At 35.8% G+C, this 14,767-nt stretch overlaps 1 protein-coding gene and 1 pseudogene across 3 annotated transcripts in view; both read left to right on the plus strand.

The window, feature by feature from the left end:
- Positions 1 to 14,767, plus strand: part of NOX4 (NADPH oxidase 4) — a 150,790-nt gene that overhangs the window by 129,302 nt on the left and 6,721 nt on the right. For both annotated transcript variants that reach the window (XM_084894647.1, XM_084894648.1), the window contains exons 15-17: positions 284 to 392; positions 5,535 to 5,603; positions 7,150 to 7,250. In XM_084894647.1, the coding sequence (XP_084750773.1) occupies positions 284 to 392; positions 5,535 to 5,603; positions 7,150 to 7,250 (279 nt within the window). The remainder of the gene's footprint in view (positions 1 to 283; positions 393 to 5,534; positions 5,604 to 7,149; positions 7,251 to 14,767) is intronic.
- Positions 13,589 to 14,233, plus strand: LOC311627233 (glutaredoxin-3-like; annotated as a pseudogene). Its single transcript has one exon. The product of its transcript is annotated as a glutaredoxin-3-like (transcript).

Below are 14,767 nucleotides of genomic sequence, written 5' to 3' on the forward strand. Positions count from 1 at the left end.
GTGATCCAAGAGTTTAGTTTATTACCTTCAACTGGAAATGGGTGATATGCATATAATATTCACAAGTATGGACACTGAATTTATGGGGCATATCCTGTCTTTGACTCAGAATGTTCATTTTGTATTCCTTTGAGAGTCACACAAGTGCTATGTCTGATGCTTGAGTGTAAATGGCTGTTTTATTTTCTGTTGGTTACTTACTAGTGAAAATAAAAACTTCCAAGATGCGGGGATCCTTAACTTTTTGCCATCCTAATCATTATTGTGTTATTTTGTTTTAAAGGGATGACTGGAAACCTTACAAGCTTAGAAGACTGTATTTTATTTGGGTGTGCAGAGACATCCAGTCCTTCCGTTGGTTTGCTGACTTACTCTGTGTGTTGCATAATAAGGTAAAATTAGGTTTGTTTCCAATTTTGCAATGTTTACATTTAAAAACAAAGTTATTATGTTTCAGATTGCTAACATACTAAATGATTGGTATGGAAAAATTAAAATAAATATGCAAATAAGTAGTAAGAAAGAAAAATCATTTCAATTAAAAAAAACAACACAGAGATAACATTACTTGACACACATAATTTTAGATGCTGATATCTATGATTATGTGTATGTATCTATGATATGTTTTAACCTAGAAATGATTATTGATAAGTTCTAACATGAAATATTTTAACATAGAAATGCATGCATGCACTATTAATGTGGTAATATGTGTGTGTGTGTGATGTATGCAAATGCAGGCATATGGGGTGGTGAGGGAAGGCAAATAGAGGAAAACATCAGCAGGCCATTGCTAGTACATTTCCCATCTTTTGTTCTAATAGCTCTTAACTTGTATCTTCACCTTCATTATTCTAAATGGACTATCACCAGACTTTTGGCACATTATGCAGAATTTCCAAAATCCCAAATTCTAAGTTTTAGTTGTTGTTTTTTTTTTTGTTTTTTTTGTTTTAATATATTTTATTGATTTTTTACAGAGAGGAGGAGAGAGGGATAGAGAGCTAGAAACGTCGATGAGAGAGAAACATCGACCAGCTGCCTCTTGCACACCCCCTACTGGGGATGTGCCCGCAACCAATGTACATGCCCTTCACCGGAATCGAACCGGGGACCTTTCAGTCCGCAGACTGACGCTCTACCACTGAGCCAAACCGGTTCCGGCTAAGTTTTAGTTTTTATAAGTATGAAAGTAGGCATTCTTCATCTCTCCTACATCTGACCTTTTATTTATCTATTAATACAGCTATCTTTATTTTTACAAGCTGTACAAGTAATACACATTTTTTTGCATCTTTGGTGCAGTTTTTCCAAATAGTTCAGATAAAGCAAAATCTTTCCTTACTACTTTCTCTATCCAAAAGAAAGTAACAAGAGGGAAGTCCTATTTTATAAATTTTAGCTTACTTTGTATTGCTCTGGAAGTTGCTTTCTTAAACTTATGACTATGTCTTGGACATTTTCAATAATATAGAGTTATCTCATTCTTTTTTACTGCTATGGAGTATTTCATAGTATGAAGGAAATACTAATTTATTTAATCATTCCCTCAGAATGAGTATTTATAATTTTATTATAAAAGACATGATGATGAATACTATACAAGCCATTTTGTGCAGATATTCACCCACTCAATAAGTCATTCTGTCACTCATCAAATACTAACTGCCTACTATGAAGTAGAAGCTGTTCTGGGACATGGAGCTACATCTGAGATAAAAATAAAAACAAGTTTCTGATCTCATGTGATTTACATTCTAAGTGGGGAGAAAAGATGATAAACCAATAAAGAAATGGGATGGCTGATTCTGATTAGGGAAAAGAAAAAAAGAAAGTGGGGTAAAGCAACAAAGAGTAAATAATAGAGGGCATATTAATGTACACTGAGTATTTGGAAATGCCCACCAACATTGGTATTTGAGCAGAGACCTGAGTAAAGTGAATGAGCAGACAGATATCTTGGGTGAAAAATTTTAGGGCCAAGGGACCCAACTTCACAGGCAAGCACTCTGATGCAATAGGATTAGACTGGAGCCAGATGAAAGTGAGCTTTGTGGCCAGAACAGAGTAAGCAAGAGGAAAATTAGTAGGGACAGCAATCAGAGAGGTCTTGTGTGTTTTCTGGGAAAAGGACAGATTACATAAGGCCTTTGGATTTTATGTAAAAAAAAAAAAAAGAGATGCATTCTGGAAATATACCCATAATAATTGAAATCAGTGACTTGAACAGATATTTGTATACCCAATGGTCATAGCAGCATTTTTCACAATTTCCAAAGATGGAAACAACTCAAATGTCTATTGATGGATGAATGGATAAAACAAACACTGCATATACATAAAATGAAATAGTATTCGGCCTGAAAAAGAATAGAATTCTGAGACATTTTACAATATGTATGAATCTTGAAAGCATTATGCTAATTTAGTTAATCTAGACACAAAAGGACAAATATTATCTGATTCCACTTATATGATGTACCTAGAGTAGTCAATTTTCTAGAATGCTGGTCACCAGGGCACGAGAGGAAGGGCAAATGGGGATTTATTGGTTAATGGATACAGAGTTTTAGTTTGAGTAGAAAAGTTCTGGATATGGATGGTAGTGATGGCTACCCATCAATATGAATGTATTTAATGCCACTGAACTACATACTTAAAAATGGTTACAATGGTAAGTTTATAATGTTTTACCACAACTTTAAAAAAAAGGACACATTTGGGGGGCACAATAGGGACCTGCTGAATCAGGATTGGGGAAAGGAGAGATGAATAGCCATTGCAAGGTTATGAACGAGATTTATCTGACTGCGATCACCTTGGGAATGTGTGTAAAAATAGCAAACCCTGGGATACTGCAGTTTCCAGAGAAGCAAAAGGTGTGTAATGGCTAACAAAGGAGACTGGTCCCAGTGGCCAGTGAGGTGGTAGCAAGAGAGAAAGTGAGTTCTGTCTTTGAGGCTAAGGAGGGAGCAATTGTCGAGAGGAGCAAACTCATCACTTTCCAATTTGTGAGTATTTTTTCTAGGTTGATGCCAGAGACAGGACTTTCTGGAGTTGGAGGCTGTGAATGAATTTAAATTTTTAAGTTATACTGGCAAAATTCCCCCAGAAGACACTAAAACAATTTATATTTAGATGATGTTAAAAAGAAAAGGCTTTTATTTTCTCTTTGCAGCTGGTAACAATTTTATGCATGTGTGTATGTGCATATCTGAGAGAGAGAGAGAGAGAGAGAGAGAGAGAGAGAGAGAGAGAGAAGAGACCAATAGTAATAATGTATAGTGACTTTACATACAGTTTCAGTGATAATAGGTAAAAGTATTTTTGATAACCAAGTGAGACTATACAGTCTTCTGGCACCATATGTAGCTATTACAATATTATTGACTACATTCCCTATGCTGCACTTTATATCCCATGACTATTTTGTTATTACCAATTTCTACTTCATTTTAAAAAATGATTCTTGATTTGAGAGAGGAAGGAAGAGGGACAGAAAGATAGAAACATTGAGAGAAAACCAATGATTGGCTGCCTCTTGCATATCCCCTACTGGGAATCAAGCCCATAACCCAGGTATGTGGCCTAACTGGGAATCAAGCCATGACCTCCTGGTTCATGGGTCAATGGTCAACCACTGAGCGACACTGGCCAGGCTAATTTGTACTACTTTTTTTAAAAAAAAAATGTTTTCTTTTTTAATGTATTTTATTCATTTTAAATAAAATACGATCCCTCTCCCTTCTCTCTAAAAGAGGAAGGGAGAGTGATCAAGAGTTAGAAACATTGATGAGAAAGAAACAGATCAGCTGCCTCCTGCACACTTCCTACATGTCTTTGATAGTAATAAAGCCTGGGACCCTTCAGTCTGCAGGCCGACGCTTTATCCACTGAGCCAAACCAGTCAGGACTAATCTGTACTTAATCCCTTCAATTTTTCCACCCAACTCCCTTTCCTCTGGCAGCCATCAGTTTCTTCCCTGTACCTATGCATCTGTTTAGTTTTGTTTGTTTATTTCTGTTCTTTAGATTCTACATATAAGTGAAATGGAATGGTATTTATCTTTCTCTGACTTATTTCACTTACCATAATATCCTCTATGCTGTATATGTTGTCAAAAATGGTAAGCTTTCATTCTTTTTATGGCTGAGTAATATTTCATTGCCTATATATAACACATTTTCTTTATCCAGTTCTCTATTAATGGGCACTTAGGCTGTTTCTATATCTTGGCTATTGTACAATAAATAATGCTGACATGAACATGGGGATGCATATATCATTTTTAAATTAGTATCTAACCACCTGAAACTAATATAAAATAATATTCAATGCCAACTATAATTAAAAAGTAAAAATAAATCATATTTTATTCTAACCCACACTTTCTGAGTTAAATTTTTAATCCAAATACTTTTAAGATATATTGGATGGTATGCATCCTGGTAGGCATTTAAGATAAGAATTAGCACAAAAAATATGTTTTGTGAGATGCTACCATTACTGGACTTGGAAAGCACTCAGTATCTTCTCAGTTAAAATCCATGAATCCTGACTCAATTCAGAAAGGGCCTTAAGATGAACTTAGCATTTGTATATAATTTGAGTCAGCTATTGGATAGGATATTACTATGACTATATTTTTAAAGTATTATGATAGTCTAGTTTCATTTTTTTTTGCACGTATCTGTCCAATTTTCCCAACACCATTTATTGAAGGGACTATCTTGACTCCATTGTATGTTTTTGTTTCCTTTGTCAAATATTAGGAGGCAGCCAATCAATGATTCTCTATCATCATTGATGTTTCTATCTTTCTCTCCCTCTCCCTTCCTCTCTGAAATCAATAAAAATATATTTATAAATAAATAAATGCAAAGGAAAAAGTTTTATGGGTGCTGATAAACATCACTTTTCAGGTAAAATATGTTTTTATTAGGATTTTATAATTCAGTGTTGCTGCTTGTGAAATAATGTCCTTCAACCATATCATTGTCCTGATGACGAAGCTCTGAAACCTAGAAAAGTTAAGTAACTTGCTAGAAAGCTCTGGACCAGGTAGTCATGGCAACAAAAGTCTCTCAGTTACTTCCCACATGCTCTTAAGATTGTAAAGGGTTCCAGAGGGGTGATGAAGCCCTACATAATCACTCCCTATCAGCAAAATGACTTATTTTGCATTCCTAAAACATCTACTTTGAGTCCCAATATGTAAGTTTGTTTTACTTTCACACCACACAAAGGGATGGGCAAAAGTGGGTCTACAGTTGTGAGTATGTAAAATACAAGTTAATAAAGCTATTGTAATAATCAAAACCTTTATTTCTTTTTCCATAGGGACAACTATAAACCTACTTTTGCCCACCCTGTATATGTATGCAATTTTATATTTTTTTTGCTTGTAGATATTGACTGTGATTAGGTAAGATACATTTCAACAAATTCTGGAATCCCATGTGTTAGAATAGGAGGAAGTCTGAGTCTACAGAAATAATTTCAATGTCTACTTACTTTTATGTCCTCTCAGCTTTGGCAAGAGAACAGACCTGACTATGTCAACATCCAGCTGCACCTCAGTCAAACAGATGGGATGCAGGTATGTAGCTGGATGTTACTGTAAATGAAACGAGTCTCTTGGTATTAGGAGGTTTACTGCAGGGCTATGCAGGGGGAACATTTCTGCAGGTGGCTTGAAGAGGTCTCCCACAGGAAGACCTCTTGGAATGTGTCCAAAAATCTCATGGCTTGTCCATAAAGTTAACCCTATAAGATGTCCCCAAAAATGTGGGGAATAATTGTAAAGGCAGCATTTACTAAAATACATATCATTCTCAAAATTGAGCTACTAGCTACCAGCTTTTTTTGGGGGTTGGGGTGGGGGATACCCTATATTATGCTATTTTTGTTTTGTTTGTTTTGGGGGGAATTTTTTGTTCATCTCACAGGGAGATAGAGCAGACCTTTCAAGTATTTCACCTCTTTCCTCTTCACTGTTGCCTCAAGTTCTTTACCTAGAGAGGCCAGACCATCGCCAAACAGTCTTGTTACTCTATTCATCACGAAGAGGTTTTATGGGGGGAAAAATAAGGTCATACATTAAAAAGTTTTATTTCCCTTCAAGGGAAATGAAAAAAGAATAGCAATAGCTATCACATTATTTATTCACTGTGTGAGGCACTGTGCTAAACAATCATATACACAATCATAGAATTCAAGAGGAAGAATTCAAGCAGATTCAAGAGGTAGTAGATACTGCTATCCCATATTATAGATGAAGAAATTAATGTTTACAGACACCATGAAGAGCTGCACCATTGTGTAAATCTGGGCATGACTGCTTTCACACACTTTAGTTTAATATTTTCTATCATACATTTTCTGTAGTATTTTGAATACAAATTATGAATGCTTGTCAGTTACTTCAAAACTAATCTAACCCTATATTTTCTAGTCAGAGTTCTTCCCTACTTGGTATGTAAAAATATTTTATTTTACTACTCTCGTGAAGCAAGTCGGTACCATTATCTTCATGGTGTTGCTTTAATGAAGGTACAGAGTATACATTGCATTAGTTCTCAGTTTGTCTGCCTGGGTCTCAAACACTTGTTCCTCCCTTCTCACTTGACTCTGATTCTTCAGATCTCATATTCTGTTCATTGCAAAAACCAGTTCACTTGAGTTATTTGTTGTTAATAGACCTGATATTTGGAGCTCTTCTGTCTTAGGTTGTCTTGTCTAAAATTATTTTCCCAAATTTATGATTACAGTTTGTAGTATTTTACCCATCTAATGTGCCAAATATGACAACTGTATTTGTAGTGCAAAAACAATTCAATAGAATTTATGTGCTGAGGCCCTTTACGAAAGTAGGCAATTGGAATGCATTCTTCAACATTGCAGTTATTTAAAAAAGAAACAACTCAGCCATTTGTAACAATGGCATTCAAGAAGAGAATGGATTTTAAAGGAAAACAGAAAGGAAATTATGTTCTAACTTACTGTACTCCATAGGTTGCCATTTGCTACTTATATTCTTTATATCACAGCAATTTGGTAAGAAGCCACTGGCAGAAATGAGGTTGGAGAAATGGGCAATTTGCCAACTCTGTGTCATATAAAATGTAATGCTTTCTTTGTGGCAGAAAATAATTGGAGAAAAATACCAAGCACTGAATTCAAGACTTTATATTGGACGTCCTCAGTGGAAACTTCTGTTTGATGAAATAGCAAAATGTAACAGAGGGTAAGTGCAATTACTCAGCAAATGTGACATGTGGCTAATGATCAAATTAAAATATTTCCAAGTCATTACATGGAGTTTCTAAGATGACTTAGTAATGGGTTTACAAATTAGAAAGCTACTTAAACACTCAATTATCACTATCAAAAGAGGAAGCAAGGCAGGGAACACCTCACTAAAGCATAATGTCAAATAATTAAAATTTGGCTTAGAAATAGTGTATAAATTATTTATGAACCAGACTCTTCTACCTATTTTAAATTTACATAGACCCATATTAAAATGAGTGTTCATGCCCACAGCATATATCAGGTGATCATGGGAAAGTTCTTCAAGATCATGTTGGCAAACAAGGGAGCTCTACAAATATTCTAATAATGCATGTGCTTAAAAATCAATTTTTGTACCTTTTTACCAGAATGAATACATTATTTGAAGTTCTTAGTTGTTTATTTGCAATCTCTAAGTCAGGAATATTTCTAAACAAAATTATTTTTCTTGGGAGCTATAATTGTAAAGAATTATAAGACTATTGATGATTGGAAGAGATTGCTACTGAAGGAAGGACTTCTCTTTAGGGCATAGAGTAGACAACCTATTTGTTTTCTAATCTAAAAGCATTTTGAAAACTATAAACCTATTCACACATTTTAAAGTTGGCATTGAAATAGTTTCATTATAAGGTTAAGTAGTTGCTAAGGCTGTATTTCTAACATATTTCAGATGTTGGCATTTTAATATTAATGTAACTATTTTAAACATATCATAGTTTCTGGATACCAATCTCATATATTATAAATATACATATAAGCTTTCATTAGCAGTTGAAAATTATCCACAATTCTTTTCTGCTTGAACTTGTATTTCAATTCTGATTAAGCTGCAAAATTTCATCAAAATTCAATATATTTTTATATTTGAACTAATTATTTTGTTTGTTGCTAACTAAACATATTTCTGAAACAAGAATGTGTGTAAATTGATTATTTAATGCTTAACATTTTCAATGACTAAGGTTCTAGTGTTAATTATTTTATCATTATAATTATTAGTATATAGTTGATTAATTCATAATTTAAAAAAAGATTTTATAAATATAAAATGGATATTTGATTGTAAATGAATGAGACAGTTTATGAGATGAAGATTTTTGGGGGGAGGGGATTTTTTTTTTTTTTAGTGATTTCAGAGAGAGGAAGTGATATGGAAAGAGAGAGCAAGAAGCATCAATGATGAGAGTAATCATTGATCAGCTGCCTCCTGTATGACCCCCACTGGGGATCAATCCACAATCTGTCTATGTGCCCTGACTGGGAATTGAACTGTGACCTCCTGTTTCTTAGGTCAACACTAATCACTGAGACACACTGGCCAGGTGGAGAAACTTTCAATAAAATCCCAATTCATTAATTCATGATATATTGAAAGAATCACTGATTCATCATGGTGTTTGACTCCATCTTCAGAGATTTTGTTTTAGCAATTATGGTGTGGAGCCCCAGAAGCAAAATTTAAAAAGGAATACACTGAGTGGCCAGATTATTATGATCTCTGAACACATAATAATCTGGCCACTAATTTATTATATATTAGCCTATATAATAAAAGGCTAATATACATATTGTCCCTTCAACCAGCAGTTTGACCAGCAGGCAGGCCGGCCAACCATCTATGTCCCTTCCCCTTGGCCAGGCTGACCGGACCCCATCCATGCACAAATTCATGCACTGGGCCTCTAATATGTGTATTAGAGGGATGTCTGACTGCTGGCAGTTAAGGGGCAGCCATGTCAGCAGGGGAGAAGTTAAGGAGTGGCCCAGGCCGGTATATATACTGACTAGTCAGATTATTATGCATTCAGAGATCATAATAATCTGACCACTCAGTGTATACTCATTTACCTCAGATTTTACCATGTTTGAAACCACTTCTGTAGTCCCTCCCCTTGAAGAAGTAGTTTGGGGTTGAAGAGGGAATATTATGTAGAAAGCATAGATCCTTTGTAATATGGAAGGCCCCAGTTAAAGGTGACCTATGGAATAAAATAAAAGTCAACCCTGTTTGGGTTATATTCCTTTTCATCTTTCCCCAGTATCATCCACCTATGTGTGATCATCTTGTCAGACTGACCTGGGTCTTGCTATGCACCATAGAGGACTTATTCCTCTTTGGTGACATTTAACTGGACTCTGAGAAGCATTCTTTTATTAGTTTTCATAGTATAATGTTGAAAACGTTGATTTTGTTGTTGTTTGTTTTTATTTCATTCTGAACCCAAACCCCAAAAGAATAGAGGATCATTTATAGAGAATTAGTCTTGGATTATTGCTTTCTTTAGTTATTTCTTAAGAATTTGCATTTGTTATGCTGTTCATGATTTAGAGGAATTTTGGGGTTTTTTTTCTTCATTTTCTTTAAACAGCAAGCTGGTTCAAGTTGGTTTAAGATGAGCAAATGTGCACCACCTACTGTTCACATTCTGTACAACTTTCACTTTCTGTATTTGCTCTGGGCAAGCAATTGAAATGCATTAATTTAAAAAAAATATTTTTATTGATTTTTATAGAGAGAAAGAAGGGGAGAGGAAGGGAGAGAATGCAAGAGAATAGCATCTATCAGCTGCCTTTAGCATGCCCCCCCACAGGGGATCAAGCCTGTAACCTAGGCATGTGCGCTGACTGGAATTGAACCAGCAACCTTTTAGTGCACAGGATGACACTAACTAAGCCACTAACCGACCAGGACAACACATTATATTTGTAAGGGATTTTTATGTAGCATAGCTTGGAAAAGAATGAATCAATATCTTAAGGGTTCATTAACTAGAAAATGTACTATTTAAATAGAAGGGTTCATTTTAGTAATGTAATTTTGATTAACCTTGTGTACATAAATTGCATAAAGAATATATAGAGATAGGAATAAAGAAGAAAGACATAAATTAAATAAGTTTAATACTGTATGCTGGGCTACAATTTAATTTTCAGAATATTAAACCAGTAGGTATTAATGTAATAAACTCTATAGAATACAAATTTAAATTGATTAAGCAATTCTTGGCATACACACACACACACACACACACACACACACACGCACCACATACACTTAGATATATACACACTTATAAAAGTATGTTTTTATACCCTAGTCAGTTTGGCTTAGTGCATAGAGTGTTGGGCTATGGACTGAAGGGTTCCAGGTTTGATTCCAGTCAAGGGCACATGCCTGGGTTGCAGGCTTGGTCCCCTGTAGATGGCATACAGGAGGCAGCCAACCAATGGTTCCCTGCCATCATTGATGCTTCTATCTCTTTTTTCCTCTCCCTTCCTCTCTGAAATCAATAAAAACATATTTTAAAAAAGTGTCTGGGGGTTAGGGGGAGAAATCAACCAAAGGACTTGTATACATCCAATGGACACAGACAAAAAGAGGGGGGTGAGGGCATGAGTGGGGGGGGGGTAATCAGGGAATAAGAACACATCTGTAGTACCTAAATCAATAAAGAAAATTTTAAAAGTATGTATTTGCATATAAATGCATATATATACATATATAATATATATAAGTACATGAGTATATATGTGTGTGTATATATATATATGAATGCATATACATTTAAAAATATTGAAAATATAAACTTTAATTTGAATAAAAATTGGATTAATCTGTCTATACTAATAAAAGGGTAATATGCTAATTAGACTGGGGAGACCAGACATCTTCCAGATGTCCAGCTTCCTTCTGGACAAAGCCACGGTGGTGGGGACCAAGGCAGAGGCAGTTAGAGGCAATCAGGCCGACAGGAAGCAGTTAGAATGGGACCAGGCCTGGAGGAGGGAAGTTAGGGGGTGACCAGACCAGCAAGCAGAGGTGGTTAACCAGCAGGGGACCAGTTAGGGGATGATAAAGCCAACAAGCAGAGATAGTTAGGAGCAATCAAGCAGGCCAGGAGGGAAGTTAGGGGGCGACCAGGCTGGCAGGGGCCAGTTAGGGGGCAGCCAGCTTGGCAGGGGAGCAGTTAAGGTGCAGCCAGGCCAGCAAGGCAGTTAGGGGGCAACCAGGCTGGCAGGGGGGCAGTTAGGGGGCCACTAGGCCAGCAAGCAGAGGTAGTTAGGGATAATCAGGCAGGCAGGTAGAATGGTTGGGGGTGATCAGGCAGGCAGGCAAGCGGTTAGGAGCCAGTGGTCCCAGATTATGGGAGGAATGTCCCAGATTGGAGAAGGTGCAGGCTGGGCTGAGGGACCCCCTCAAGGTGCATGAATTTCATGTACTGGGCCTCTAGTAATATATATATATATATCTTCAACTTAGTCTTTTTCAGATACACCATATATTGTTCATGAAATTTTCATGGCATTATACCTCAACAGAATTCTAGAATATGGATGACATGAGCATTACTATCCTGTATGGATATTTAGGTTGCTTCCTGTCTTTTAATGTGCCAGTAATTATCTTTGTACATACATTCTTGTGCCCATGTGAGAGTATTGCAATAGGATAGGATCCTTAAAATGGAATTGCTGGATCAAAGGGTGTGCACATTTCAATACTGTCCTACCAAAACGCAAAAGCCAAATCAATTTATACTTAATTTACTTTGCACTTGAGTATGAGTGGTTTGTTCCTTGCATGACTTTTTAAATGTAGAAAATGAATATGACAGTATTATATGATTAAGGAAGGTGAAGGAACTTTTGAAGTCATCTTGCCTTCATCATTATTTTACAAATAAAACTAGGATCCTAAAAGATAATGATTAGTTTAAAGCTATGGTTAATGAGTCAGAATTCAGACATGAACCCATCTCACAGGTCGCATTTTCATTGTGCTGATAATTTCTTCTGTTGTGTAGTAGTTTTGTTAATTTGATGTAGTCCTACTTATTTATTTTTGCTTCTGTTGTTTTCATTTTTGGTGTCACATCCATGAAATCATTTATTACCAATTTCAAGGAGCTATTTCTATAGGTTTCTGTGATTTTGATGGTTTAATGTCTTACATTTAAGTCTTGAAATCTTTTTGAGTTAACTTTGTGAGTGTGTAAGAGAGGGGTCCAGTTTAATTATTTTGCATGTAAATATTCAGTTATCCCAGCACCATTTATTGAAGAGACCATCTTTTCCTCTTTGAGTACTTTGACTTTCATTGATTGGGTTTAAATCTAGCGATTTACTATTGCTTCCTTTTATTAGATTTGTTCTTTCTTTTCTATTTTTTTTTCTTTCCATTGTGTACTTTCTTCTGGACTGAGTATTTTTTATGATGCTGTTTTTTTTTCCTCCTCTAGTTGAATATTAATCATACCTGTCTGTTTGCTTTGAGTTATTTCGGCATTGAGTTATTTCCAAACTGCATTCCTTGCATCCATATCACCTGGGAATTGTTAGAAAAGAAAATTCTTGATCCCTATTCAATATCTGCTGAATCTAAAGCTCTAAGGATGGGGCTCAGCTATCAGTGTTCTATAAAGTTGCTCAGATGATTTTGATAAAGCTGAAATTTAAGAAACATTGTTTTAGGTTTACAGTATGCATCATCTCATCACAATATATTTCATATAATGTTACACCACTGCATATACTTCCAGTATCCCTGCATCTTTTTGGCTTTTGTTCTTATTCATGTTACTTCCAAATTAGCTTTAAACTTCAAAATGTATTGCTAATGCTTTTGTTTTAAACAGCAATCATGCTTTAAAGAGATAAAAATTAGACAAAATATACATTCTATTTATTCACTGATTCACCACTCACCATTTTGGTCCTCTTAATTTGGGGGTTGGATGCAGTAGATTCAAATTTCCTTTTGATTATATTCTCCATTCTGAATAATTCCCTTCAATATATTTTATAGTGCTGGTTGGATGGCAATAAATTATCTCCTCTCTTGTTTGAAAGTTTGTATTCCATCTTCACTTTTGAAAGTTATTTTTGTTTGGTGTCGAATTTGCTTGGTATAGAGCTGTCTGGCAGTAGTAGTGTGGTGCTGGCTGGCTGATGCCACAGTGGTCATCACTGCTGTACCTCAGATGTCCCCCTGTGGCTCATGTTTGGGCACCATGGACCCACAGTGTGATCAGGTGAATAGTGTGATGGCAAGGCTTAGCCAAAGAATACCTCCAAGTTTTATTTGTGAGGTTGGAAGCTCTACCTGAAGTATCTAAAAAAAGTATGAAATTATTTCTGTTTTTCAAGAATCCTGAAGAAAAAAAAATTACTGATTAGATGGTGCACATGCACCAGAATTGAGCAAAAATGTTCGGAGACATGCACCCATGGGCACCTTCCCACCCATCATGAGCATCCAAAGAAGACCTCAACCTTCACCTAAAGAAATGAACTCATGCTGCTGCCTGCGTGATGTTTATGAAAGGGACTCTGCAGGAACCTCGCTGTGGTTTCAGCAAGCAGATGGTGGAAATTGTCAACAAACACAATATTCAGTTTAGGAGTTTTGGTATTTTCTCAGATGAAGTTGTTCATTAGGGCTTCCACACCTATTTCAATTGACCTCCCTCTACTTAGTTCTATGTTTTAGCGAGCTCATAGGAGGACTTAACATAGTTAAGAAGCCAGAAGCATCTGAAGAACTAGATACAATTTGCCCCAAAGCTCCCAAAGTAGAGGCAAAGCTCACAGTCCTGACAAATAAAGCTTCTGTGGTGCTTCATGCAAGGAAACACACGGGAGGCTAAATGTGGATTCAGCAAACAAATTCAATAGGACTGATGTTGAAAACATGTCATTTGATATACTGGACGATGAAGAAGTTCCCAAGGATTGAAAACATACTCCAGTTGCCCAACCTACCCTCAGCTGTATGCGAAAGGGGAGCTTGGAGGGCTGAACATGGTTAAAAACCTGAAAGAAAATGGTGAATTGATGCTGAAAGGACACAATAAATGTAAAATGTGGTACCCAACTAGTGCAGGGAATAGTTACAGTGGAATAGCATATGAGTCAATCCTCAGACATGGATGAGGAGGAGAAAAGCCTTCTTCCCCAGTCTGGCTCTGTGTACCCCAGAAGGTTGTGCTAAATAAATGTATGCTATGTTTTGTTCCACCAAAAATATTATAGAACGCATTAAACATCTTCAAATTCAATTTTTTTAAAAAAAGAATTCACTTGGTATCCAATAGGTGACATTTTATTTTGTCTTTCAGCACTCGATAGCACTTCATTGCCTTCTGACTTGCATAGTTTGTGAAAAGTTGTTCATCTTTCATCTTTTGCTAATTATTTATAATGTGTCTTTTTCCCCCTCCAGCTGCTTTTATAATTTTCTCTTTGTCACTTGCTTTCATAGTTTTACTATAAGTTGCCTTATGTGGTTTTCTATTTGTGTATTCTCCTTGGGGATTCATTAAAATTCTTATTCTTGAGTCAATGTATTTGTTTTAATTCAATTTGGAAACATTTTTATCAGTTACTTCTTAAATGTTTTTTTTTTTTCCTTTTTCCCTTTTGTCATCTGTCATTGTTGGGATTATAGTTACATATAGTTTAGACTAG

Source organism: Pipistrellus hanaki (genome assembly GCF_964339955.1).
Source record: "Pipistrellus hanaki genome assembly, chromosome: 9".
Taxonomy (NCBI): domain Eukaryota; kingdom Metazoa; phylum Chordata; class Mammalia; order Chiroptera; family Vespertilionidae; genus Pipistrellus; species Pipistrellus hanaki.